The sequence below is a fragment of the Salminus brasiliensis genome, chromosome 14 (assembly GCF_030463535.1).
Source record: "Salminus brasiliensis chromosome 14, fSalBra1.hap2, whole genome shotgun sequence".
Taxonomy (NCBI): Eukaryota; Metazoa; Chordata; class Actinopteri; order Characiformes; family Bryconidae; genus Salminus; species Salminus brasiliensis.
The window spans coordinates 35,808,662-35,836,651 of record NC_132891.1 but is presented as its reverse complement, the minus strand read 5'-3'; the positions used below and the strand labels follow the sequence as shown (position 1 = coordinate 35,836,651).

Here is a 27,990-nt window from a genome sequence, read left to right as displayed (position 1 = left end):
TGCAGTCGGGACTGAAGCCCAGTCATGGCTCTTGGATGCTGTGTGCCGCGGAGGTGTAAAGGTAAAGTACAGCTTTACTCTACTTGCGTGAATCTCAGCCTCCATCCAGAAGGTCTGAAGATGCTACACACTTCAGTGAGGGGTTGGTTCTGGCTGGAATCGGACCCAGTGGGGTTGAATGTGTTTGGCTGACCACGCTCGTTTCTCCAAAATACTGTTTTTACAGGAGAATTTTTTCATTTTGTCGGCCTTCAGTTCTACCAGTGAAGTCCTGACCAATAGGAGAGCAAAAACAACCCTGCTGAGAAGCTCAAACTCAAGCTGGTCACGTTTGTCAACCAGCATGGTGATGGTGATGGTCATGCTGGTCAATCACTTTGGTCGTGCCAGTTGGCCTTAGCTTAGCCATGCTAATCAGCTTGGTCATAATGGTTGACAAGCTTGCTGAGGTCATGCTGGCCAGCAGTGCATATCTGGGTTGATGGTTTAGCTGGTCTACCAACATCGACCAACCTCACTAAGCTCGTCGACCATTATGACCATGGCCAGTGGTCAAGGGGTGGAGATATTAGGCAGCGAGCAGCACCTGAGACACCTTGACAAGAACCAAACTGAAATGCTCTAGACAATGACTGGATCAGAACATCTCCAGAACATCAGTCAGGCAGGTCTTCTGAGGTGTTCCTGGCATGTAGTGGTCAGTACCTACTAAGAGTGCCTCAAGAAACGACGACCGGGTCATGGGCACCCGAGGCCCTCACTGATGCTCATGGAGGTGCCTTTAGAGGAGTTCAGAGCGGTTGTAGATTCAATATTAGGTGGTGGTGTTAATGTTATTGCTGATTTGTGTATATCCACCTACTGGTCACTTTATTAGAAACCCCTACCTAGGTCCTTTTGTTGCCTCCAGTTGTTGTTGCAGCAGTTTCCGGTGTTTTCGGGGCAGTTTGGTGTAGCTGCAGTGCTAATGCTAGTGCTAGTGTGTTTGTTTACTAGAGGAACAAATGCCTGGGCAAGTCGAGAACTGACAATGTGTGTGTGTGTGTGTGTGTGTGTGTGTGTGGAGGGGGGTGTTGGTGGAATGAGTGGCTGACATTTGGAGGTGTGGGCTTTCTCACATTAGAAGGTGTGTGTGTGTGTGTGTGTGTGTGTGTGTGTGTGTGAGCGAGCTGGAGTGTGTGGTTTGTGGTTTTTGGCTGTAATATTCGTGTCTGGACGAGAGACTGATAATTACAGAGCAGAGAGAGAGAGAGAGAGAGAGAGCCCTGGGAAACGCAGCAGGCCCGCCGTGTGACAGGCTTCAGTCAGCAGGCCTCGGGTTCGGCCCGTCAGAAGGGTTACGTCAACTCATTTGAATAATTATAGCTCAATTATTAGTGTTTATTTTACTGGATGAAGTGGAGATGGCTAACGCTGATGGAGCTGATGGAGCTGGTGGAGCTGGCTAAAGCTGAACGTGCTAGATTGGATATCTGATCCCATTCTGTCCCAGATCTGATCTGAAAAGTCTAAAAGTGAAGCTAAATGGTGGGTGGGGTTGGTGGAGGGCAGCCTGACGTAGCCTGGAAATGTACATTTATTAATATATAAAATTATTAATATTTTAAAGCTTAGTAGTTTATCTTAGTAAATCCACCAGTACTCAAGGTTTCAGTACCAGAACCGAGGTACCAGAACAAAGTTAACCTTAGCTTATATATATATATATATATATATATATATTTTTTTTTTTTTACATTTGTGATGCACCCTGGGATATGTAGTGTGCAGTAAGTAACCTGTGTATCTTTTTTTTTTTTTTTTGCATTGGTCTCAGTTCGATACATCGGCATCAAACAATAGCTTAGCTCATGGTCGGTTAGCACCTCAGTTCATATTTACAGCATTAGCTTAGGATTAGCATGTTAGCTGCTAAAACAATAGCACGAATAGCATGCTTTTCAACCAGTCAGACCAGCATAAAGCAGCGTGACCCGGTTTAAACTAGCCTAGCATGTTAGCCTGAGGTTAGCATGTTAAGTTAAGGTCAGTTAGTATGTAAGCCTGTGGTTAGCATGCTAGGTTAAGGTCAGTTAGTATGTTAGCCTGTGGTTAGCATGCTAGGTTAAGGTCAGTTAGTATGTTAGCCTGAGATTAGCATGTTAAATTAAGGTCAGAATATTTGCGGTTGGTGTGTTAGCTCATGGTTATGTTAGTATGTTAGCTTGTGGTTAGCATGCTAGGATAAGCTTTGATTGGTTTAATGGTTAGTGCATTGGTTTGGAATGAAATCATGGGGAGGAGCTTTACCTTCTGGACCTGGATTTGCCCCCTCTGCTCTCAACCTAGCAGTGGCAGCAGTGGTCCGAGATCTGGTCCGAGCGAGAGAGATGAGGTGGTCGAGGTCGTGTAATCAGGGGGAAACGAGGATGCTGGTTTCCATCCTCTGTCGTCTTCCTCAAGTGAAACAATACGTTTATCAGCCTCCTTATCTTCAGTCGTCTCTGCTGTGGACTTGGGTTCTGATTCTTCTCCTTCAACTGAAGATGCTTTAATCATCGCAGTGAGGCCCCCAAACTCAGATCCTGGAGGTCTACAGGGAGTTGATAAGTTCAGGCAGGGGTGGGGGGTGAGGACCACTTCATCAGAAACTGTTGAGGGTCAGTTTGTGTTAGCCGGCCACTAGTTCTTCATCGATGGTCAGCTTGTGCTCACAGAGCTGCTCTTGGGTGGTGGACCCAAATCCAGGTCCAGAAGGTAAAAATCCACCCAAGGATTGTTGTTCCAGCTGCCTGGATTTTTTTATCTTCTGGACCTGGATTTGTCACCTCTGCTCTCAACCCAGCAGTGGCAGCACCAATAGACCCGTACCAGAACCACATGCTCTACCATGAACGCTAGCATGCCGGTGTGACTGCCGGACTGAGAATAGACCACTGAGAGAGAGAGTTGTGATTACAGTGTGAGGTCACTGCTGGGTTTCCCGCCTCATGCTGATAAACAGCTCACACCCAGCAGGCCTTTATGGTGGAGACCCCTGCCCCCATATCAGCCCATCCTCAGCACAAGGCTAAGCACCGTCTGAACAGACTTTGGAAGACCTCTGAAGACCTTACAAGATTCCTGAAAACCTACCAAGACCTCTGAGGACCTTGCTAGACCTCTGAAGACCTCCAAAGACCTCTGAGGACCTTGTAAGACTCCTGAAGACCTCCAAAGACCTCTGAGGACCTTACAGGACTCCCGAAGACATCCAAAGACCTTGAGGACCTTACAGGACTCCTGAAGACATTCAAAGACCTAAAGGACCTTGCTAAACCTCTGAAGACCTCCAAAGACCCCTGAGGACCTTGCTAGACCTCTGAAGACCTCCAAAGACACATGAGGACCTTACAAGACTCCTGAAGACCTCCAAAGACCCCTGAGGACCTTACAAGACCTCTGAAGATCTCCAAAGACCTCTGAGGACAAAGTGCAAAGTCATGGTCAAGACCCAACATGGAGAGACAAGCACTTCAGAGATTCTGAGCAATTATCCACTGTTTCCACTCTTCCCCGAAAATCCGACAGTTTCGTGAGCTCTGAAAAGCATCCCGCACTAAATGAACTAAATGGAGTTTCTGCTGGATCGTCTCTGCTGCAGTGCAGGCTCTGCTCTGGCCAGTGGGTCGTTCTGTTTTTATGTTTATATTTGAAAGCAAATGTGAGGGAGTCAGTTGGGTCTGTCCTGGTGTGCCTCTCCCGGAGAGCAGGGGAGCTTTGATTGCTATCAGGACTTTTCTCCAGGTTTCAGTCTGTTTGCCAGACCTACAGGGTTCAGCAGCAGGTTGAGGGAAAACTTCTCAGGCGGAAATGAAAGGAGGAATCTGGCTAGAGCTCAAAGCAAGCGAGGGAAGCAGTGAGGGAAGGAGTGACTGAGGGAGTGAGGGAAGGAGTGAGGGAAGGAGTGAGGGATGAAGTGAAGAATGAAGTGAGGGAAGGAGTGAGGGATGGAGTGAGGGAAGGAGTGAGGGAAGGAGTGAAGAATGAAGTGAGGGAAGGAGTGAGGGAAGGAGTGAGGGATGGAGTGAGGGAAGGAGTGAGGGATGGAGTGAGGGAAGCAGTGAGGGAAGGAGTGAGGGAAGGAGTGAGGGAAGGAGTGACTGAGGGAGTGAGGGAAGGAGTGAGGGAAGGAGTAAGGGAAGGAGTGAGGGATGAAGTGAAGAATGAAGTGAGGGAAGGAGTGAGGGATGGAGTGAGGGAAGGAGTGAGGGAAGGAGTGAAGAATGAAGTGAGGGAAGGAGTGAGGGAAGGAGTGAGGGAAGGAGTGAGGGATGGAGTGAGGGAAGCAGTGAGGGAAGGAGTGAGGGAAGGAGTGAGGGAAGGAGTGAAGAATGAAGTGAGGGAAGGAGTGAGGGATGGAGTGAGGGAAGGAGTGAGGAATGAAGTGAGGGAAGGAGTGAGGGAAGGAGTGAGGGATGAAGTGAAGAATGAAGTGAGGGAAGGAGTGAGGGAAGGAGTGAGGGAAGGAGTGAGGGAAGGAGTGAGGGATGGAGTGAGGGAAGGAGTGAGGGATGGAGTGAGGATGTAATGAGGGAAGGAGTGAGGAATGAAGTGAGGGAAGGAGTGAGGGAAGGAGTGAGAGAAGGAGTGAGGGATGGAGTGAGGGAAGGAGTGAGGATGTAATGAGGGAAGGAGTGACGGAGGGAGTGAGGGAAGGAGTGAGAGAAGGAGTGAGAGAAGGAGTGAGGGATGGAGTGACGGAGGGAGTGAGGGAAGGAGTGACGGAGGGAGTGAGGGAAGGAGTGAGGAATGGAGTGAGGGAAGGAGTGAGGGAAGGAGTAAGGATGTAATGAGGGATGGAGGTTCGGGTGCCTCGGGTCAGGTGAGGTTCGGGTGCCTCGGGTCAGGTGAGGTTCGGGTGCCTCAGGTCAGGTGAGGTTCGGGTGCCTCGGGTCAGGTGAGGTTCGGGCAGCTTCTCTCACTGCGTTCGGGTTTGGACTTGATGACTTCTGCACAGCGGGATCGTGGCACAGTGTGAATCAGCCTCTTATAGTTTTGCAGTAATTGAGATTATTCTGTTTTGCTTCTATCGAGATCTTTCAGTATCTAGGCCAGATATTGTTCCTTAATACCTCTCTCTTACACACACACACACACACACACACACACACACACACACACAGATCAAGCCAGCCGTGCTGTATTGAGTATCTGACCTACATTAGAGTGCTTCAATACGGGGGGCTCTTAAAGACCGGAGTGTGAGTGATAAGAGAGTGAGCTGTAGGTCTTTCATATCCACCACAGCTTCAACAGCCTGCAGCACTACAGCCAGACTCTGCGTGTGTGTCTGTCTGTGTGTGTGTGTGTGTGTGTGTGTGTTTGTCTGTGTGTGTGTGTGTGTGTGTGTGTGTTTGTCTGTGTGTGTGTGTGTGTGTGTTTGTCTGTGTGTGTGTGTGTGTGTGTGTGTCTGTCTGTGTGTAACATTACATTTTCAGCCCACTTTCAGTTCATCTGTCCATCATCTGTAACAAACAGCAGCTTTCCTGTTAGTTATATATATATGTGTGTGTGTGTGTGTGTGTGTGTGTGTGTGTGTGAAGGGACCGTACCATGTTGGTCTTGAATGGGGGGTGGGGGGTGGAGGGGGGTTGTGGTGGCGGGGTGGGGGTGTTTGTTTAGGTTTTGTTTGCTGGAGGATCATTTGTTCAGAAGGTGGGACCCCATTAAGCTCCACTGTCTCTCTCTGACTGATCCATTAGGTGGTTTCTGAGACAGAGGTGGGCGGAGCTAGCTCCATTGACATCCCCACTGGACGGTCCTGAACCTTGGGTCCAGGTTTTCTGCTCTGTTGCTCAAAACTCTTATCTGTTATTTGTTTAGTTACACCTCTCTCTCTCTCTCTCTCTCTCTCTCTCTCTCTCCCTCCCTGTAGCTGTGTCGAATCTGGACGTTGAGAGTAAGCTGACCGGTCATTATCAGTCAGCGTTTCACCTGCAGAGGAATGTGTTTCTCCCGTCCACTCGGCCAGCCTGCGTGGAGGAGCTACACCGAAATGCCAAACAGAGCCTGCAAGCACTGTACAGAGGTCAGCCTGATCAATAATCAATAATCACTCACTAATACAGTAACAGGTCACAATGATCAATAATTGGTCATCATTCTGTAATACAGTAAGAGGTCAGCCTGATCAATAATCAATAATCACTCACTAATACAGTAACAGGTCACAATGATCAATAATTGGTCATCATTCTGTAATACAGTAAGAGGTCAGCCTGATCAATAATTAATAATCACTCACTAATACAGAAACAGGTCACAATGATCAATGATAGGTCATCATTCTGTAATACAGTAAGAGGTCAGCCTGATCAGTAATCACAAATCTTTAAAAGAGAGCCTAATCAATATTCTCTCTGTAAAACAGCATACGAGTTCTAGATAAAAATCAGATTGATCAATATTCAATAATCGCTCTGTAGAACAGCATGCAAGCTCTTTATACGAGTGAGACTGATCAATAATCACTTTATAACACAGTTACAGGCCAGACTGATCAATAATCACTTTTTAACACAGTAAGGGATCAGACTGATCAGTAATCAATAATCACCGTTCAGCTGAGCATACAAGCTCTGTACACAGGTCACACTGATCACTAATCAATAATCACTCTGTAATACAGTCAGAAGTCAGACTGACCAGTAATGTGTAAAACAGAGCCTAATCAATAGAGATCAGACTAATCGATAATCTGTATGTATTGATCGATCGCTGTGTATCGGATACTGCTGACATGCTCACTCCACTGCTTACATTCCCTGTTGAGTCTTTTAGGCTCTCATCAGCAAATCCCAGCAGCAGCGAGCCTCAGGAGTGGAGACAGTCAGACACTGCCCTCTGGTGGCCGTGTGGGGGAGAGCAGCGTGTGTCTGCCCACTTCCTAATGCTTTGTGTGTGTGTGTGTGTGTGTGTGTGTGTGTGTGTGTGTGTGTATGTGTGTGTGTGTGTGTGTGTGTGTGTGTGTAAAACAGATCAGCAGCAGAGACAAGAAGTGTGTGAAAGAGAGCGGAGGGTGACCATCTCTCTCTCGGTGGCTCCGCCCATTCCCTCGTACCCCTCCCCCCAGACCCTCAGGAACCAGGAACACCTCCACACGGTAAGACAACCCCCCCCCCACCCTCTGTCTGTCTGTCTGCCTTTCTATCTGACTGACCGCGGGTGTGTCTGTCTGCCTGACTGTCTGACCATGTGTCTGTCTGACTATCTGACTGACTGACTGTCTGTCTGACCATGTGTCTGTCTCACTGTCTGTCTGACTGTAAATCTGTCTGTCTGACTGTCTGACCATGTGTCTGTCTGTCTGACTATCTGACTGACTGACTGTCTGTCTGTCTGACTGTCTGACCATGTGTCTGTCTGTCTGACTGACTGACTGTCTGCCTGACTGTCTGACCATGTGTCTGTCTGTCTGACTATCTGACTGACTGACTGTCTGTCTGTCTGACTGTCTGACCATGTGTCTGTCTGTCTGACTGTCTGCCTGACTGTCTGACCATGTGTCTGTCTGACTGTCTGTCTGTCTATCAGACTGTTTGACTGACTGCCTAACTGTCTGACTGCCTATGTGTCTGTCTGTACAGAACCTCCTCAGGCAAACATAATCCAGCTCCAGTAGAGCTTTATTTACCTGACATCTTTCTTACAGTGTGTGTGTGTGTGTGTGTGTGTGTGTTCCTCCTCCACCATGCTGCAGAAGGAGGAGGAGGAGGAGGAGGTGAGGGATGCAGCAGTGCAGGTAGCACACACACAGGTAAAACTGTCTTCATGAAGGTGCTGTGGTCAACACTAACCCTCACCGTAACTGACCATGACCCTCCTGTAAACCCTCCGATCAGTGTGTGGGTCGGGCTGGGTCTTCGTTTACAGTCTGCAGGTTGCTGACCACCTGAGTCACCTGACTTCCTGTCCATACTCGGCCGTTAGCGTCCAGCGTTTCCGTGTTATGTTGTGTATTGTAGCACCACGGTGTCGCCGCCCTCTCCTCGTACCTGCAGTGGGCTCAAGGGCTCATTTTCACAAACCCAGTGAAATTCACCTGCTGCCCTCTGGTGGCAGATGGAGGATCTACAGCAGCACCGTGTATAAATGAGTGAAAATCAGTAGCCGGACCGTCTGCAGTATACAGTCAACTCTCAGCTGGAGCTTCAGATCCCACTGCAGCTAACAGGAGTCGACCGCACCTCCATGCTTCATCATGTACCCCCAGGGTTCAGCCCTGACCCCCCGCCCCACCCCCGCCCGCTCCATCACTCATAGCTGTGTTTGTGTTTGTGTTGTAGTTTGAGAGTCCCCGATCCTCCACCCCTACTGAATGTTGCCAGTTCTCCAGATGGAGCAGAAAGGTACAGCACTGCCGGGCCTCCGCCACAGGAACTGGAGTGGTTCAGACTGAACCCTAAACCCTAAACTCTAACTCCTAAACTTAAACCTCTACACTCTGAACTGTAAACCCGGAACTCTAACCCCTAACCCTCACTCCTAAACCCTAACTCCTAAAACCTAAACCCTAACCCTCACTCCTAAACTCTGAATTCTAAACCCCAAACTCTAAACCCCAAACTCTAACTCCTAACTTAAACCTCTACACTCTGAACTGTAAACCCTAACTCCTAAACCCTAACTCCTAAACCCTAACTCCTAAACTCTAACTCCTAAACCCTAAACCCTAACTCCTAAACCCTAACTCCTAAACTCTAACTCCTAAACCCTAACTCTAACTCCTAAACCCTAACTCCTAAACTCTAACTCCTAAACCCTAACTCCTAAACTCTAACTCCTAAACCCTAACTCTAACTCCTAAACCCTAACTCTAACTCCTAAACTCTAACTCCTAAACTCTAACTCCTAAACCCTAACTCCTAAAACCTAAACCCTAATCCTCACTCCTAAACCCTGAATTCTAAACCTCAAACTCTAAACCCCAAACTCTAACTCCTAACTTAAACCTCTACACTCTGAACTGTAAACCCTAACTCCTAAACCCTAACTCCTAAACTCTAACTCCTAAACCCTAAACCCTAACTCCTAAACTCTAACTCCTAAACCCTAACTCTAACTCCTAAACCCTAACTCTAACTCCTAAACTCTAACTCCTAAACTCTAACTCCTAAACCCTAACTCCTAAAACCTAAACCCTAATCCTCACTCCTAAACCCTGAATTCTAAACCTCAAACTCTAAACCCCAAACTCTAACTCCTAACTTAAACCTCTACACTCTGAACTGTAAACCCTAACTCCTAAACCCTAACTCCTAAACTCTAACTCCTAAACCCTAAACCCTAACTCCTAAACTCTAACTCCTAAACCCTAACTCTAACTCCTAAACTCTAACTCCTAAACCCTAACTCTAACTCCTAAACTCTAACTCCTAAACCCTAACTCTAACTCCTAAACCCTAACTCCTAAACCCTAACCCTAACTCCTAAACCCTAACTCTAACTCCTAAATTTAAACCTCTACACTCTAAACTCTAAACCCTGAACTCTAACCCCTAACCCTCACTCCTAAACCCTAAACTCTAAACCCTGAACCTAAACCTCTACACTAAACCCCTAATCCTCCTCTATAAAGCCTGGTCTTAATCTCTAAAGTTCTGAACCTTAAACCCTAAACCCTAAACCTTACTGCATGGCTGTGTAGAGAGCCGAGTCAGGGGATATGTGTGTGTGTGTGTGTACAGTGTGTGTGTGTGTGTACAGTGTGTGTGTGTGTGTGTGTGTGTGTACAGTGTGTGTGTGTGTGTGTGTGTGTGTGTGTGTGTGTGTGTGTGTACAGTGTGTGTGTGTGTGTGTGTGTGTGTGTGTGTGTACAGTGTGTGTGTGTGTGTGTGTGTGTGTGTGTGTGTACAGTGTGTGTGTGTGTGTACAGTGTGTGTGTGTGTGTGTGTGTGTGTGTGTGTACAGTGTGACTCCAGTGTGCAGAAAAACGCTGCCCTGGTTTTCTCTGCTGGGCCGACTGTCACTAAAATATGAGAGGAATGTCTTGGGGAAAAGCTCTCTCTCACACACACACACACACACACACACACACACATACACACTCACACTGTACACACACACACTGTACACACACACACACACGCATGGAGATCTGCTAGCCTCAGATTCCATAATGAAGGGTTTGAGGGTTAAAGCTACTGAGTGTGTGTCTGTGTGAGTCCTGAGCCTTTAAAGGGGAATTCCATCAAATTTCCAAAATTCTCCTCATAACTCAGAATGTGAGCTGTGTGTGTGTGTGTGTGTGTGTGTGAGAGCTGTGTGTGTGTGTGTGTGTGAGAGCTGTGTGTGTGTGTGTGTGTGAGAGCTGTGTGTGTGTGTGTGTGTGTGTGTGTGTGTGTGAGAGCTGTGTGTGTGTGTGTGTGTGTGTGGGGGGGGGGGTGAAACTGAGCTTCACTGTAGAAAAACTGACGCACTCTGATCTCTGTACAGTGCAGGTGAATGGAAGCAGGCGTCGGTCGCCATGACTACAACACAGATACATCCCATAATTTAGTTCCTATCCAAACCCACCAGTGCAGCTACACGAGTCTGAGTCTTATATGGATGAGGAAGAACTTTCTGTGAGGAGCTTTTATTAGAGCTTCAGACGTCTGCTTCCCTTCACCTCCACTGTAGAACCACAGCTCTGACTGGGGGAGCTTATCTAGAACCTCCACTGTAGAACAGCTCTGACTGGGGGAGCTTATCTAGAACCGAGCGTTTCACACAGAACCCCCCAAACCTCCAGTCTGACGGAGTCTGATTAGGTCTGAACTGATGGAGTTTCCCTTTAACTGGATCTCTCTTCTTTTTGGCTCCTTCAGGGGTGTATCCATCACACATTTACCCAGAAACCCCCCCTGCCCCCGACCCCCTCACCCCCCTCCCTCTCTTTGAACTTCATGAATGGCATTCTTTCACACCCCACTGCCACCCCCCTACATACACCCCCCCCCACCCCACACACACACCCCTCAAACCTGCTAAGCTGAAAGTAGCCTTTGGCTGAGAGCCAGGCTGTCCCACTTTTTGCCTTTTTCTCAGCCCCTCCTCCCAGTCTCTCTCTCTCGCCCTCTCTATCTCTCTCTCTCTCTCGCCCTCTCTGTCTGTCTCTCTCTCTCGCCCTCTCTGTCTGTCTCTCTCTCTCGCCCTCTCTGTCTCTCTCTCTGTCTCCTTCTTTCTGTCTCTCTCTCTCGCCCTCTCTATCTCTCTCTCTCTCTCGCCCTCTCTGTCTGTCTCTCTCTCTCGCCCTCTCTGTCTGTCTCTCTCTCTCGCCCTCTCTGTCTCTCTCTCGCCCTCTCTGTCTGTCTCTCTCTCTCTCTCCTATCTCTCTCTCTTAAGCTCCCTCTTTCTCTGTACCCCCCTCTCTCGCACTCTCTTACACTCGCTCTCTCTTGCCCTTCTCCTCTCTCTCTCTTCGCCCCCCCACTCTCTCTCTCTCTCTCTCTCCCCCATCTCTCTCTCTCTCTCTCTCTCTCTCTCTTGCCCTTCTCCTCTCTCTCTCTTCGCCCCCCCCCACTCTCTCTCTCTCTCTCTCTCTCTCTCCCCCATCTCTCTCTCTCTCTCTCTCTCTCTCTCTCTCTCTCTTGCCCTTCCCCTCTCTATCTCTCTCACTCCTTCCTCTCACTTTGGGAGAGGTTTCCGTGGTAACCCGCCGCTTCATGGACACTGCTTATTGTGAGGCCTTCGCTGGCCCACTGAGACACACACACACACTCACCCAACAACCCTAAATCACAGCTCACTTTAACACTGAGTGTGTGTGTGTGTGTGTGTGTGTGTGTGTGTGTGTGTGTGTACTCATTGAAGAGTGACTCTACACACTCTCCACACACTCCACTTAGCTATCGCTCTGTTCACGACGGAAGGTAAGTGTGTAGTTTCACTTTTACACACCTATCAGGAAGAGAGAGAGAGAGAGAGAGGGTTCAGTGTGATGCTCACTCAACCATTTAAAAGTTATGTTGAGGTGCTTTAGGGAAAGCCCAGGCTCTCTCTCTCTCTCTCTCTCTCTCTCTCTCTCTGTGCTCCCCTGCTCTGGGCTACTGCTAACTCTACCGCCTGTCGATGTTCACTGTTGCATGTTTCTCGACGTCAGGCCTCAAACTCAAAGTCATGGATTTTTGTTCCTCTGCCAGTTTATCCTTCAGCCTTTAAGGGGAAGACCACCACTTTTCAAAATTTCTGCACTGTTCATTGCTTGAGATGTGAGCAGTCACCCAGAGTCGGGGGTCCGGTGTGAAACTGAGCTTCACTGTAGAGAAACTGACCCCCTCTGATCACTGTACAGTGCTGGTGAATGGAAGCAGGCGTCGGTCATCATGACTACAACACAGAAACATCCCATATTTTATTTCCTATCCAAACCCATCAGTGCAGCTACTCGAGTCTTCTGAGTTTTATATGGATGATAATGATTAAGATGATGGTGGTAAAATAGTGAATAGAGAATCTCCACTAATCCAGTGTTCTTTAGGGACTACTTTCTGTAGCTGCACTACACCCTGCAGCATGTATCCCTCCACCAGGTTCTAAAAAAGCAGGTTCTAGAGCCCAACTCTTCTCAGAACTCTGGTAGAACAGTGTCTCAGGCATCAGGCAGCGTCTTCATCACCATTAGGTGAAGAACTTTCTGTGAGGAGCTTTTAGAGCTTCAGACGTCTGCTTCCCTTCACCTCCACTGTAGAACTCCAGATATGATTGGGGGGGGAGGTTATCAAGAACCAAGCATTTCACACAGAACCCCCACTCTGGAATGAGACCTTGTTACATTAGCACACATTGCAGATTCCATTTTTTACTGACCGTGATGACCACGGCGCCACAGAGTGACCGAAAGCTGACCCTGAGTCTGAAGCTTCTGAAACTAATCAAGCCTCCACATGAAACTCAGCAGCTCCGCCTCCAACGGTCCTGTTCTCACCAGGTTTCTATTGTCCAGGCTGTGGATGACCCTGACTCTGAGGGCGTGGCTCTAGGCCACCGGTCCAAGTGCCCCATCCCTAACGTTCCCAGCACTCTGGATAAACAGACCAACTGGAGCGGAACCCTGCCGCTGCCCACCCCTGAGGACAGGATGAAGATCCACTCACAGACCATCGGCTCCTGCGTCGTCCCCATCAACGTCACGGGTAAGAGCTTACTGGTCCTGATTAGGATTCAACTGACCAATCAGTGCATGATTAGGTAGTCGAATTGCACTGATCAGCCATAACATTAAAACCACAACTAGACCACTGGGTCAGAACATCTCCAGAACATCAGGCAGGTCTTGGGAGGTGCAGTGGCCAGTACCTACCAAAAGTGCTCATAGGAAGGACAACTAGTCAGCTGGTCAGCTGGACACCTCACAACGTACAGGACTTAAAGGACCAGCTAAAGATACGACGGGACACCTTCAGAGCTGTTTTGGTGGCACGAGAGGGACCTACACGGTATCAGGCGGGTGGTTTTAATGTTATGGCTAATTGGTGTGTATAAATATATGTATATATATTCAATCTGCAAAGTAATGCTTGTATCTCCAGCTCCACTGGACTGAAAGACCAGCCTGGGAGATGAGCTGAATTCAGAAATGTGCCGACCTTCTCAATGCCTGTGTGCAGATGTGTAGAAAGTAGCTTGAGCACAAGAACCCAGCAGAACGGAGAACCGTGAGAACCGGGAGAACTTGTCCATTTGTATATATATATATAATTCCACTGGATGGGCAGTCTAAAGGCTAATCTAGACCTCTGACCGCTGTCGGTACACAGGAAAATGAAGCCTTTCAGTGAAGCCTATCAGGTGCTTAATGGTGGTGGTCTTCGAGGTAGACCCTGACCATAGCTCTGGGACACAGTTCTCACAGTTCTCCCTTCAGATGGACAGTTCGTAGGCTTTTTTTCCTGGTCAGTGCACTGAATTGTGCGTGTATTGCTTTCAGAGGAGGTCTCCATTGCGGCGCCTTCCTCGGCGATTTCAGCCTTTCTCAGTGAGCTTACATCTTTTTTAAGTGTCTATTTATTCATACCTCTCATCTCCCCAACCCACCCACCACCAAAGAGAGTGAGAGAGTGAGTGAGAGAGTGAGAAAGAGAGAGAGATCAGGCTGCTGAATAGGATCATATAATCTGCTGTGAAGGTGTTTATCATTGCTGTCACTCAAGAACCTTGCATCTCCATTTCTGTCCTTTTTCACTTCATATGAATCCGACAGCTGTTTTACAGCTGTTTTAGCTTTACGCTGGGTCCAGGTTTCATGATGAATGGGCCGATAGAAATGCTCCGAAATGACTTGGAATAACATCCTTTTACATTGACTTCCATTGCAAGTCAAGAAGCTGCAGATTTGCACTCGAAGGCAGTCTTGCCTGCAGCTTGCCAGACGTCCGGCAGCGCCGAGCGCGTCGTTATTATTATAGAGGGTCAGTTCTGAAACCCCTCTGTCTTTAGGCCTAGACCTAAATAAAACCTGCAAGTCACAACATAAAAGCTGATGACTTTGTGGTCGCCCTGGGTGCGGAAGCGATGCCAGGAAATGCAAAGCTCTAGGACGGCGCTCTACGCATGCCAATTAGCTGCATTAAAATCACAAAGGAGCGGACTGAATCGAATTGATCTGCCCTGCGCCGGAGTGAGGGGAGGGCTCACAGGGACGCTTCATACAAAAATAATCTTATTAACTCACTTTCCACAAAAGCTAACCCACCTCTACTAACTCACATTCACCTTCAGCAGAGTTAGCACATCTGGGATCATGTGGGAAAAGTTCAGAAGTAACTCCTTCAGGTGCAGGACGAGCCACGGCTTCCTCTTACTTTACAAGTGGTGCAACCCAGCAGGTAGCAGCATTGCTCCAACATCTACAGCTGTACAGCAGCCGTAGTTGTCCACTGCGTTCTTCTGCAAGGCTAAAGCTAGCGTAGACGGCATGGTCTGCTCCCTCCCCCTTGCATGAAGTCGTGAACTGTGACATCCATCCGACGTGATCGTTGATTCATACACGTCTGTACTGGTTGGTGTTTTTGTAAGCCTTGGCAATCCATCCTCAGCTCCACTGAATGTAAAGTAGATGTGACACAGTTAGCCGCTAGAGCTAAAGGCCTCTGTGAGGCACGAGTGTGAGAAACGGGAGGGATGGGAGTGTTTGGCAGAGAGCAGCTTCTGACGTCTGGTGCTCTTCACAGGGGTCGGATTCGACAGAGATGCCAGTGTGCGCTGCTCGCTAGTCCATTCGCAGTCCGTGCTACAGAGAAGACGGAAGCTGAGGAGACGGAAAACCATCACAGGCATTCCCAGACGAGTGCAGCCAGACTTAGGCACGTAACCCATTTACCACCTACATATCCTTTTTTTTCCAGGCTTGGCGTAGGAATCTTTTCTGAATGTGCAATTTCAGCTTGACTGTCAGATTCTTGCTCCTACTGTCTGTTGAGTCTGTTGTTTGGGGGGTTTGGGGGTCTATGTCTACTTGATTCTTTTTCATTTAGAAATTGTCTTCTCTCCACCTTTTCCAGACTCTGATGAGTCTCCGGTGGCTAGAGAACGGACAGTAATTGTGCATGCCAGTTCCGACACTTGCCCTGAGGACCTCATCCTCTCTCGGCTCAACACCAGGGACTCAGGCTGCCAGACAGATGACCTCTTGATAGTAGCTGCAGCACCGTCACGTCGACGGATCCGAGCTCAGAGGGGGCAGAGTGGGATTGTCCCACTCTCCCATTCCACAGGAAATATCTCCTCGCTGCCGGAAAGCTCGGACGCAATGTTTACCGCCGACATCGGCACCCGTCTGCGCTCCCGAAGCCTTCCTCGCGAAAGCGGCAGGATAGTTGACGAAGATCATGACAACAGCGACGACGACGATGATGATGATGATGATGAAGAGGAGGAAGAACTTTCCCCGTTTGACCCGGAAGACTTCCTTGCAGGGCCTGGAGAGCGCATGCTGAAAGATGAAGGAGAAAGCACTGATGACCAGGTACCGCCAGAACGGCAGCTAGGTAGCTTGAAGTTCAAGCAGCGCCCTGAGAGCCCGGAGCACGTGTGGATGGAAAGAGGTCGGTCCCGTCTCCCTCGTAAAACCGACATGGACAGTTGTGAGATTTCATCCAGCTCTGACACCTTCAGCAGCCCCATCCACTCCAACGCTGGGGTACTGAGCAGTCAAATGGACCACAAAGAGGACCATCAGTCCTCCAGCGGCAATTGGAGTGGTAGCAGCTCCACATGCCCTTCTCAGACATCCGAGACAATTCCTCCAGCAGCCTCACCCCCACTGACGGGATCTTCACACTGTGACTCGGAGCTGTCTCTAAACGCAGCTCCTCACGCCAACGAAGACTCTACAGGCTTCGTTATCGATTCCTATTCTGGGGACAGGCTTCAAGGTCTCCGGAGTCACAGAACGGGGTCTTTTACGTCTACTGCAACTGACATGTTGGATGACGCTGGAGTCAGCACTGCAAGCGAGGGCGAGTGGGGTTATCCCCAACATAGGTACAACACCTCCTGCCACCAGGACTTCAGCCCAGGATGCTCTAGAGAGGAAGATGGCTGCCTGGAATGCCCCAGTTTTGCCAGCATAGCCACGTTCGAGAGCTTAGATAAGCCCCCCTCTGAAAAGGCTGACACCATGTCCCACTTCTCTGTGGATGCTGAAGGCTACTATACCTCCATGCACTTTGACTGTGGTCTTAAAGGAAGCAAGAGTTTCACTTACAACTATGCATCGGTGGACCAGCAAAAGGAAGAGTACAGAGGTCACAGTCTCGGGAGACGTAATCTGTCCCTGAGGAAACCAAAGGTGAAACCATCGCCACCAAAACGTAGTTCATCCTTGAGGAAAATCAGCAGCCATGCTGGACCAGCTCCGGAAACCAGCCAACCAAAGATAACTGTTGAGCAACACCTGCCAATGTCTTCCAAGGAGAAGAAGTTGCACCTGGGGTTGAGTGACCCTTCTGACCAGCCAGAGAGTCAGGAGCCAGTGGAAGCCTGGGGTGTTCTAGCGAGTTCTAGCGAGATTCCAGATTGCGAGATTCCAGTTTCTTTCCCCGGCTCCACGGACACACGCTCCTTCAAGGACGAGGGAGCTGTGCAGTCTGACTATGCAGATCTCTGGCTTCTTAATGACTTGAAATCCAACGATCCCTACCGATCATTGTCAAACTCCAGCACTGCTACGGGTACGACTGTCATCGAATGCATAAAGTCACAGGAAAGCTCAGAGTCGCAGACGTCCCAGTCTGGCTCGAGAGCCACCACTCCCTCACTGCCGTCGGTGGAAAATGAATTCAGACTGCCCTCCCCAGAGAAGCTAGTAGGTCTAGCATCCCCTTCCAGTGGCTACTCAAGCCAGTCGGAAACACCAACATCCTCCGTGCCATCTGCGTTCTTCCCAAACCCCAACCCTTTGTCGCCCACTGGTGGAAAGAGGAAACCAAAAGTCCCTGAGAGAAAGTCGTCACTTGCTTCGCTGCAGCAGCGGACGTCCAAGAGCGACCTCGAGCTTCCCATAATACCTCCAACTCACCTTGACCTAAGTGCCCTTCACAATGTCCACAAGCCTTCAACCCACAGGAACCACTTGCACATCTTCCACCAGAACAAACCCAAGATAGTAGCATCTAAGGCTGAAGCTGGAGCTTCATCGGCTGCTGCAAGTGTTGAACCTACCAACAGCACCAGTCCGTTGGTGATCACCCCCATGGTGCTCTGCTCAGTGCAGCTACGCCCAGTTGGCAAACCTGGTGAAGGAAACCGTGATCGGCCTTGTACTGATGCTTCCACGAGACCCAAGTGCCCCACTGTAACTCTCGTCCCTGAGCCCACTAGTAGCAAACCCCATGAGACCAGGAAGCCACCACCTTACAGACCCCTCACCTCTGAAACCTCCACTCAGGACAACTGTGAATTGCTGAATACTTCTGCATCCGGGAACTTAGTGAGCCATCTTGGTGCCAGAAACAGATATGACAGGTTAGCCCCAGCACCTCTTCGAAGCATGACTGCTTTCAGAGCACTGTCTGAGCAGGAGAGCAGGGATGACGTTGCAGAAGACATATCAGAGAATACAGCGGATCAAAAGGTACCTGCTGACCAAGAGACAAGCACTTCAGTGGGGTTGTTCTCCTCTCACAGCAGTTTAGGAACAGAGGATGGTCAGCAAGTGGGACCTGAGGCAACAGAAGAAAACACAGCAACAGGATCTGATCATCATGGTATAGTGAAGACATCTGAGAGTCTTGACAAAGTGCCTGATTTTGTCCTTCAGTCGTCACTGGAATCGTTGCAAATGAATCCAATCAGCGATGCCAGTTACCAAGCAAAGGAATCCCTGACATCAGGTGTTCCAACCAGAAGTGCCTCACTGGACGACATGGAAGAAGGGTCGACGCCAGACACGGAAGGTTACTTCAGTAAAGGTTAGTCACAGAGTCTCCTGCATCTGTCGAATATCTAAAGAACTTTCCTTGCTGATGTTTAGTGTTTAGGAATGGGTTGCAAGGCTCCAGGGTTTCAGGCTGCAAGGCTTCAAGGCTTGACGTCCATTTCCAGAAGTTGCCCGAAGTAACCTGAGAATTTTCTGTTTGCAGAATCCACACCTAGTGATCCAGTTGCGTCCCCTCTGCTGGACGAGTTAAAACCAGAAGGGGACAGTGCTTTCCTTTCCCCTAGCAAGTCCCTCACCACAGAGGATCTCTTCGCTGTGATTCACAGGTAAGCTTCCAGGTTCTAGACACAGATGGCAAATTGTGCTTTAGTCAGTTACCAATTGCAGACCTCCTTGCCCAGAAACATCTGAACACCAAACCTGATTGTCATTCCAGGTCAAAAAGAAAAGTCCTTGGCAGAAAGGACTCTGGAGACACAACAACAAGGAGTCGCCTGAGTGCTTCTTCAGCTAGCAACCCTGCCACCTCTCCCAGCACCCCTGTCACTCCAACAACTCCAACCAGCTCCCAGCGGACCCCAGGACAAATTTACAGGAGTGCCAAAAAGTCCAGTACCTCCAACGAGGAATTTAAACTGCTGCTGCTGAAGAAAGGAAGTCGCTCCGATTCCAGCTACCGCATGTCCGCCACGGAGATCCTAAAAAGTCCCATTGCCTCCAAAAGCTTCGGCGACTCTCTGTCCGAGGGTTCCAGACCGCCCGAGGAATTCGGCTCTCCCTTGCAGCTGCAGTCTCCCGAGGGAACTCCGGAGCAGTTGCCAAGCCCCTTCCCTAAAGTCAACGCAGAGGGCTTCTCCACAAAAGCCTTTGGCACCTCTAGACAAGGTCGCTCAAGGGTACCACCAGCCGCAAACAGCAGCCGGTACAGCACACGCAGCCGGCTGTTCTCGGCACCCATGCAGGCAATTTCTGAGGGAGAAACGGAAAACTCAGACGGAAGTCCACACGACGATCGTTCCTCTTAAAAAACAAACAAGCAAACAAAAAGCACCTTCTACTTTCAGCCACTGATCAAGAACCTTTTTCTTTTGAACTTTTGAAGAAAATGATCTATTTTATTGTTCCGAGTTTGTACCCTTTTGTAGCCCATCATCGTTGTTCCGCACATTTTGTGTATGGCTGGGAGTGTTAGGGTGTACAAATTTCACCAGGTATGATACGGGAGTGTCGTACCTTTGTCTTATAGACATATGCAGTATATCATCACTCCGCCACCTAATCTGTACTGTAGCTTAGTTCAGTCACAGATTCAGTCACAGTCAGTTCAACCTAATAGTATATGGGCATTAATATGTGGACGTATGTCCATAATAGAGAAACCTAGGACAATCAAATAGTGGCCTTTTACAGTGCTTGTTGTAGCAATGACTCACTCAATGGCTTACTCAACAGTATATTTTATACGGAATCTCTCAGAAAACCAGCCCCGCTTTATCTAGAACTCATCCGGGTGGAAGTTCCCAAGCATATTCAAATTTGCACTTCTTTAAAAAAAAAATTGTAGCAAAAATAATAAATATTTTGTAGTAAAATGCTGTAAAAAATCATAGAAATAGTAAATTACCATAGTATGCAAATACAGAAAAAAAGCAGAACATGCTTTAATTACATAAAATCATTTATCAAGCTTAATCAGCTCAGATCATTAAGCATCAAAAAGTATCAAAAGTAATGAAGTAAAGCAATTAATGTAATTATTAATTACTGAGCAACAACTGATGATATTTCATCCCTTAAAAACTGTTATTAACAAATGTGTTTCTTAAAAATGGCCCGTTTACCTCGACCAGCATCACAGCCATTTCATTATTTAATTATTAACTAATTCAGCCATTGGTAATTCATACAAAACCTTGTATCTCCATTTTCGCTGTTTTTCACTGTGGACCTACTACTATTAATACTACTTATTGTAATACAGTTTTAACATAATGTGAATCTGGCAACCCGTGCCAGAATTCCACGATGAACGGACCAATAGAAATGCTCCAAAATTACTTGTATATAATCGTTTTTTTAATAAAAGCTTTTTTATGTTGACAGGTGGGAACGTTTTTCCTTCTCTTTGTGTGATTTAGGAGACTTTTGGAGATACAAGGTTTTAATATTTGATTAATTCAGTCTTTGATACAGAAATACTTGCACATGCTTATTAGCCCAGACCTGCCGAACCGCTAAAACTGTTTTTTTTTATATGTGTGTCAGTTATGAATTGCCATATTGGTCTGAATTTATTAAAATGAAATTATATCTAAGTGTAATTAATCGATAGTCGTAAAACTCTAATAACAATCAGGTCACTTGCAGTGTTCAGCACGTATCATTAACACATTAATTATGCTGTTGGGGTCAGTTCAGTTCTTGGTAATTGGCCTTACGAGAGGACTGGTACTGTCGCAGATCAGTAGAGCTGGATACTCATTCCTAAACACCCGGAAGTGGGTGTGGCTTAGACCGGACATGAGGGTGAAGTGCTGGAAGTGAGTTTATGTACTGGGTGTAGAATAACAACAACAGAAAACAACAGAAAAGCACTAAAATTGATATATTAACAATTAATTAGGTCATTAGCACCTAATTAGCCAATCAGCCGTCTCGATTGCTTATTGGCCATTGAAATTTAGCAGCGAATAATGCGGAAGTAATTCGGTCAGCACCTTAAGAGCCTTCGATTTCAAAACCCATCCCTTGACGTGTTGCAAACTTTTAAACCAGTGTGTTTTGAACTCGGTACTGTTTTGGTCGTTTTCCCCCCTAGTGGCCATCGCCATAACTGCATGCAGTGGATATCCAGGCACAGTGGTGACCAGTTATTGCTAAAAAAAAAAACAAAAAAAAAACTAAAAAACATAATCAAACGTGTTCGTGATCGAAGTTTTGTCACTTGAATTTGTCTTGCAGGTTTGTGGAGTGACCGTGGCATTACTTTGTGCGTGTTATCGTCGATTCGTGATTTTCTTCGTCCAATCCAGTCGGTAAACGGTGGATCCTTGGCCTCTTATTTTGGCGGGAACCTTCAGAAACAGACGGACAGAAGCAGGAGACAGTGACCGCTGTGGCGCGAGGTGCAAACAAGAGCAGCAGGTTAGGTTGTAGGCCAGGCTGTACGGGAGTGTGGGTGGAGGAAGCAGGGGTGCAGGCTGCGATCCTGCTGATCCGGTTGGGAATCTGCAACGTTGAGAGGGAAGAGAGGAGGAAGGTTCAGAAGTGGTCAAAGCGAGAAGTTCGAGAGGAGGGAGGAGGCCTTTCTGAATAAATGCAGTGAAGCGAATATGTTGAGAAGCAGGACTGAGGGGTTGTGTGACGTCATGTCTGACTGAGAGCTAAAGCAAGTCTTCAGTGTGTCGATGGGAGCGTGGAAGTGTTTGGGTCTTCTACTTGTTGTTGTATCGTCTTCATCAACGGGATCCTCGGTTCTAGAGCTGAAGGGGTTGGTGTCCAGGAGTGCCAGGCCAGCAGTTTGGTGGTATCCATCCCTACTCTGAGACATTGACGGGTTCAGAAGGTATCTCAGATCCGGACAGTGCTGGACACCACCCTCAAAGTCTGGAGATGATAAGCTGAGATCAAAAAACTCAAAAAGCTCGTATCTTCTTTTCATTCTTGGTACAACGTTGGAAGATCTGATCTTTGAGAAGATCACAGTACGGCTAACTCTGAAATATTAGAGCAAGACAAACGTTTTAAGGTTTTTGAGGATCAGAGATTTTATTTATGGTTATTTTTTTAACGTTAAATGTTTTATCGTCAGATAATTAAGCTTTGTTGAAGTTAACACTGGTGCAGAAGACAAGGTCAACCACTTTCTGGAATTCTGATAATGCATTAATAAGATAAGCTAACGTTTACGGTCCTCCTTGTCCCGAGGGTCGATGGTGTGCTGTATTCCTTCCCAGTCAGTTGGTCTCTGTAGACTGTAGAAGTCCGGGAGCCTGCAGGCCACCAGGGTTCTGATTGACCTGAAGCTCAGGCCGCGCTCACGACTGGTGTCAGCATCCGTCTCCAGAGATCTGGCTTTCAGTGATCGGATCACGTTCAGATCTCACTCTGGCAAGATGGGAAGATCAGTGCAACCACAGCTGCTCTACAGAGAGTGTGGAGAAGGTCTGGAGACACTTCACTTGATGTTAGGGTTACTATCAAAAGTGGTTCTGCAGTGGCGCTCGGAGAACCCTTTGAAGCACCTATATATCTGTGCAGGAGGATGAAATCTCTTTAGAAAGGGACCTCAGCTACATTTACTGCGTCCTCCCCACATCCATGATCATATCACTTTATTAATATTAATCAGGTTTAGAAATTAATATCGTAATAACTTCCTAATGATGTAATAATCCCAGAAATGTGACACAATTTTGCTCTTAACTCAAAAAATGTAAAAACAATAATGTAATATATTACAAATAATCTACCTACAATTCAATAAAACATAATAATGTAAGAATTGATTAGAAATGAGTCACATCAAAATATAATAAGTACCAAAAATGTAAGTTACATAACATATGAACAAATCTACCTAAAAATATTAAAATAAATAAATAAATAATGTAATATATGATAAATTATTAACATAAAAATATAATATTCCAAAAATCATCCTAAAAATGGAAAAAATTATATTAAATTTATTATACATTAATGTTAAATTGTATGTTAAATAATTAGCATTTTTTTATATAAAAAAAAAAGTTAATTACACAATTTTGTCACATTTCTGTTTTTTTTCATTATTAGGCAAATATTAAAAACATTATATGCTGCAAGTCGGTCCTTCTGTGCTGTAGGGGGCGCTTCAGCGTTCACACTACATATGTTTTGGGGTCAGTTGCGTTACAGGCAGCTTATTAACATGTTATTGAACCCCGTTCACGTCTGTTTTCACATGATGAGCCGTGGCTTATCACCAGATCACCCAGTTCGTATGTCGGTGTGAGCAGGTGTGAGCAGGTGTGAACAGGGCCTGACTGTGGAAGTGGATTTTTTCACTGGTACTTTTACACACTTTCTTTATAAGCTGGTAAACTGCAGAGGGGGATGTGTGTGTGTGTGTGTGTGTGTGTGGGGGGGGTGGTGTAGTACAAACTCGCGCAAAAAGGGAACGAGGTGGAGACGGTTGGAGGCCCACATATCCAGAGCTGGGTTAGTGTTCTAGCAGGGCCGCAGTGGAGGAGCCAGAAGCATTCCAGCCGGCATAAGGGTGGTGTTGCACTGACGTAGCGGACTGTGTGAAGTGGATTTTGTCTTTTGCTGTACCTGAAACTATTTATAGAGAATTTCTACACAAGACTGCTTTGAAATGTATTCGGGAAAATAAACAAACAAACAAACAAACAAACAACGAAAAAGAAACGATGGAACCTGTTTAAAACGACACTCGTGCACCAGACAGTTAGTGGGAGCTGAACTGGTGCTGAACACGGCACGCTGGAGTTGACCCTAACACCAGTGGTCACTTTTCAGTGGTCAGAAGGCGAGGGTTTGGTGTTGGGGGTCTGTACTGGTACGAGCTGCCCCTCGCTCTGAGCAGCCAGTAAAGCTTGAGTTTTGTATGTTTTTGTACAGACGTGTAAATATGACCTTTTTCAGATGATGATGTTTCTTTTGTAAAAATGTTCTAATGATTTCAGAAGTTTACATTAATTACAAGCCTTGTATATTTTCTGGAGCTGTCCGAGGAGGAGTCTGTATTTATTTTAGTAACCTGGTGGAGAACCTTGTTGTACATCTTCCCTGAAGCTGCTGTCTGGCGGCTTAGTCAGTGTGCAGAGAGGAGGCCAATAAATGTGACTGCTTTAAAAATCCACTGCTGACTTTATTACTGTGTGATTACAGAGATCAGTTTCATACTGTTCAAATAACTCATAAATAATAACCCTGTTATTAAAGCTTCATACTGGATATTAATGTTATTAGAGCTTCATACTGGATATTAATGATATTAGAGCTTCATACTGGATATTAATGACATCAGAGCTTCATACTGGATATTAATGTTATTAGAGCTTCATACTGGATATTAATGATATTAGAACTTCATACTGGATATTAATGATGTTAGAGCTTCATAATGGATATTAATGACATCAGAGCTTCATACTGGATATTAATGATATTAAAGCTTCATACTGGATATTAATGTTATTAGAACTTCATACTGGATATTAATGTTATTAAAGCTTCATACTGGATATTAATGATATCAGAACTTCATACTGGATATTAATGATATTAAAGCTTCATACTGGATATTAATGTTATTAGAACTTCATACTGGATATTAATGATATTAGAACTTCATACTGGATATTAATGATGTTAGAGCTTCATGCTGGATATTAATGTTATTAGAGCTTCATACTGGATATTAATGTTATTGGAGCTTCATACTGGATATTAATGATATTAGAGCTTCATACTGGATATTAATGTTATTAGAGCTTCATACCGGATATTAATGTTATTAGAGCTTCATACTGGATATTAATGATATTAGAGCTTCATACTGGATATTAATGACATCAGAGCTTCATACTGGATATTAATGTTATTAGAGCTTCATACTGGATATTAATGATATTAGAACTTCATACTGGATATTAATGATGTTAGAGCTTCATAATGGATATTAATGACATCAGAGCTTCATACTGGATATTAATGATATTAAAGCTTCATACTGGATATTAATGTTATTAGAACTTCATACTGGATATTAATGTTATTAAAGCTTCATACTGGATATTAATGATATCAGAACTTCATACTGGATATTAATGATATTAAAGCTTCATACTGGATATTAATGTTATTAGAACTTCATACTGGATATTAATGATATTAGAACTTCATACTGGATATTAATGATGTTAGAGCTTCATGCTGGATATTAATGTTATTAGAGCTTCATACTGGATATTAATGTTATTGGAGCTTCATACTGGATATTAATGATATTAGAGCTTCATACTGGATATTAATGTTATTAGAGCTTCATACCGGATATTAATGTTATTAGAGCTTCATACTGGATATTAATGATATTAGAGCTTCATACTGGATATTAATGATATTAGAACTTCATACTGGATATTAATGATATTAGAGCTTCATACTGGATATTAATGTTATTAGAAACGTATCCAGCATGTTAATAATATTAGTGTTGTCAGAAATTCATACTGGATGTATTGATGTTTATAGATACATGAACCTTTCAACAGTTCCCCGTCTGAAAACAGCTCGCGCTGCTGCAGCCCTTTGCCGTTCCATTACCATGCAACTGCGCATGCGCGGAGCTCAACGTGTGCGTGCCAGCCAGGGGCGTGGTTTGCGGTCCAGTGTGTGTGTGTGTGTGTGTGTGTGTGTGTGCGCGTGAGCAGCTTTGAACCCCTTTAAACAGACCAGGTTCCAGTTAACCCAGCCGGATCTGCTCTACAGCACGTTCAGCGGTGGACCAGAGAGGGGAAACCTGCACGAGGAATGTCTGCGCACGGTACGGTCACCACCGACACACGGACAGAGTCCGGCCGCAGCACGCGGGGCGTCCGGGCTGGGCGCCGTTCCCCGTTCACCGCGGCGCGCTGGTGATGCGTTCAGGCAGGACGGGGCAGAAGCAGGGCGGGAGCCGGGCTCAGTACACGGCGCTGCGGGAACGGTAGTGGCTGAAGCGCCGTTCTCTCGGTCTCGCACCGGGGAGACGGGGCTGGGGGGGGGGGGTTGGTTATCCGGTAAACGTGGCTCGAAAATCTCCCGTTTTTGTCTCTTGTTTAATCGGATGTCCTCTGCGTGACGTCACGAACGCCATTGGGCGCGTTCCCAATCGCTCCGAGTCGACCACTGCGCACTTTGTAGGGGACATGTGTTTTGAGGGGGGGTTATTGATCTGTTTCCAACTCAGAGCACGAGCCAGAGCGCATGAAGCTTTGTTTATGTGAGAGTGAGAGGGGCGGAGCCAAGAGCACTCGCGCTCTGATCTCTTTACAGTGGTGCTGAATGGGACCAGACGTCGGTTGCCATGACTACAGCACAGATATAGCCCATAATTTATTACCTATCCAAACCCACCAGTGCAGCCACAACACGAGTCTTCTGAGTTTTATATGTGATGATGATGATGATGATGATGATGAAGGTAAAATAGTGAATAGAGAATCTGAACTAATGCAGTTCTCTTTAGGGACTACTTTCTGTAGCTGCACTACACCCTGCAGCATGTATCCCTCCACCTTTTTAATGATCTGATTTAAAAGCAGGTTCTAGAGCCGAGCTCTTCTCAGAACTTTATGTGAGGGAGCGTTTAGGGGTTCAGACGGCTTTGTTTACATCTGACCAATTTAATTATGCGGAAAATTTGAAAAATAGGTGGATTTTCCCTGATATTTGGAGGGCGATGCCCCCACATTTTCACCATCATGCGTAACAACACACGTTATTCTCTACAGATAACTGTGAGTCCCAGACAGAAATTACAGCCTGCAGTTTCAAGACGGAGCCAGCAGGGGGCAGGACAGAGGGAGAGACCAGCACTGAACCTGCAGCTTTTGGACGGAGGGGCTCTGGCTCCCCCAGCGACAGCATGGTAGGTTGACGTACACCCACTGGCCACTTTATGAGAAACACCTGCCTTGCACTTTTTACTCGCTGGCCACTTTATTGGAAACACCTACCTTGCGCTTCCGCTTGCTGGCCACTTTATTAGAAACCCCTACATTGTGCTTCCACTCACTGGCCACTTTATTAGAAACCCCTACATTGTGCTTCAACTCGCTGGCCAGTTTATTGGAAACCCCTATCTTAAGCTTCCGCTCGCTGGCCACTTTATTAGAAACCCCTACATTGTGCTTCAACTCGCTGGCCACTTTATTGGAAACCCCTACATTGTGCTTCAACTCGCTGGCCAGTTTATTGGAAACACCTACCTTGCGCTTTCACTCGCTGGCCACTTTATTAGAAACCCCTACATTGTGCTTCAACTCGCTGGCCAGTTTATTGGAAACCCTTATCTTAAGCCTCCACTCGCTGGCCACTTTATTGGAAACCCCTATCTTGAGCTTCCACTCACTCGCCACTTTATTAGAAACGCCTATTCCCAGCCTCTGTTGTCAGTATATGTTTATTACACTAAGTCATGAACAGGCAGTATCTGGCTGACTTGTTGTTTCTCTAGATGTCGGAGGTTGAGGACGAGGCCCTCCTTGAAGACATCACGTGTGTCGAAATGGAGAACGACTCACCTGACGAGGTGAGGCTCATTAACAGCACAGGTGTGTGTTTAATCCTCTATAAGAGCGTGACGTGCTGAAGCTGTGTGTTCTCCCTGTCTGAAGGCGGAGATCGTGGCGTCTACGGAAGTCTTCGGCGCCGATCCGCTGCGAACTCTGGGAGAAATCCTAGCTTACTGTCAGGTACGGAAATCATCAGAACAGTAATGTTAGGTTTGATCAATCATTAAACTTCCAGCTCTGATGCTCCTGAGTGGCGCAACTGTCTAAGTGCATCATCAGGATATTGCAAGTTCGATTACCTGTGATGCCACAGCCATCCGT

At 46.7% G+C, this 27,990-nt stretch overlaps 2 protein-coding genes across 7 annotated transcripts in view; both read left to right on the top strand.

Moving 5' to 3' along the window:
- nhsa (Nance-Horan syndrome a (congenital cataracts and dental anomalies)) lies at window positions 1-24,248 on the top strand. Of its 6 annotated transcripts, none has more exons than XM_072696198.1 (11): window positions 1-61; window positions 5,897-6,049; window positions 6,999-7,123; window positions 7,721-7,777; window positions 8,307-8,369; window positions 12,947-13,136; window positions 13,931-13,978; window positions 15,174-15,305; window positions 15,504-18,413; window positions 18,585-18,708; window positions 18,819-24,248. In XM_072696198.1, the coding sequence occupies exons 1-11, from the start codon at window positions 25-27 to the stop codon at window positions 19,405-19,407; spliced, it is 4,428 nt and encodes a 1,475-aa protein (XP_072552299.1). In that variant the 5' UTR covers window positions 1-24; the 3' UTR covers window positions 19,408-24,248. The 6 variants fall into 6 exon arrangements, with proteins under 6 accessions (XP_072552299.1, XP_072552298.1, XP_072552303.1 ...); XM_072696197.1 differs by having other exon boundaries at window positions 12,932-13,136; XM_072696202.1 differs by lacking the exon at window positions 7,721-7,777.
- Window positions 24,249-25,800: 1,552 nt separating this feature from the next.
- Window positions 25,801-27,990, top strand: part of LOC140576687 (BEN domain-containing protein 2) — a 6,721-nt gene continuing 4,531 nt past the window's right edge. The window contains exons 1-4 of the mRNA XM_072696223.1: window positions 25,801-25,937; window positions 26,887-27,023; window positions 27,612-27,686; window positions 27,772-27,849. Of these exons, the coding sequence (XP_072552324.1) occupies window positions 25,925-25,937; window positions 26,887-27,023; window positions 27,612-27,686; window positions 27,772-27,849 (303 nt within the window). The 5' untranslated portion in view covers window positions 25,801-25,924. The remainder of the gene's footprint in view (window positions 25,938-26,886; window positions 27,024-27,611; window positions 27,687-27,771; window positions 27,850-27,990) is intronic.

Bases quoted from the DNA above. Each gene is read 5' to 3' on its own strand.
- nhsa (XM_072696197.1), top strand. From the start codon at position 25: ATGGCTCTTGGATGCTGTGTGCCGCGGAGGTGTAAAG. The intron at 7,124-7,720 runs GTAAGACAACCC...ACCATGCTGCAG, and splicing joins ACCAGGAACACCTCCACACG to AAGGAGGAGGAGGAGGAGGA. The intron at 13,137-13,930 runs GTAAGAGCTTAC...TATTGCTTTCAG, and splicing joins CGTCCCCATCAACGTCACGG to AGGAGGTCTCCATTGCGGCG.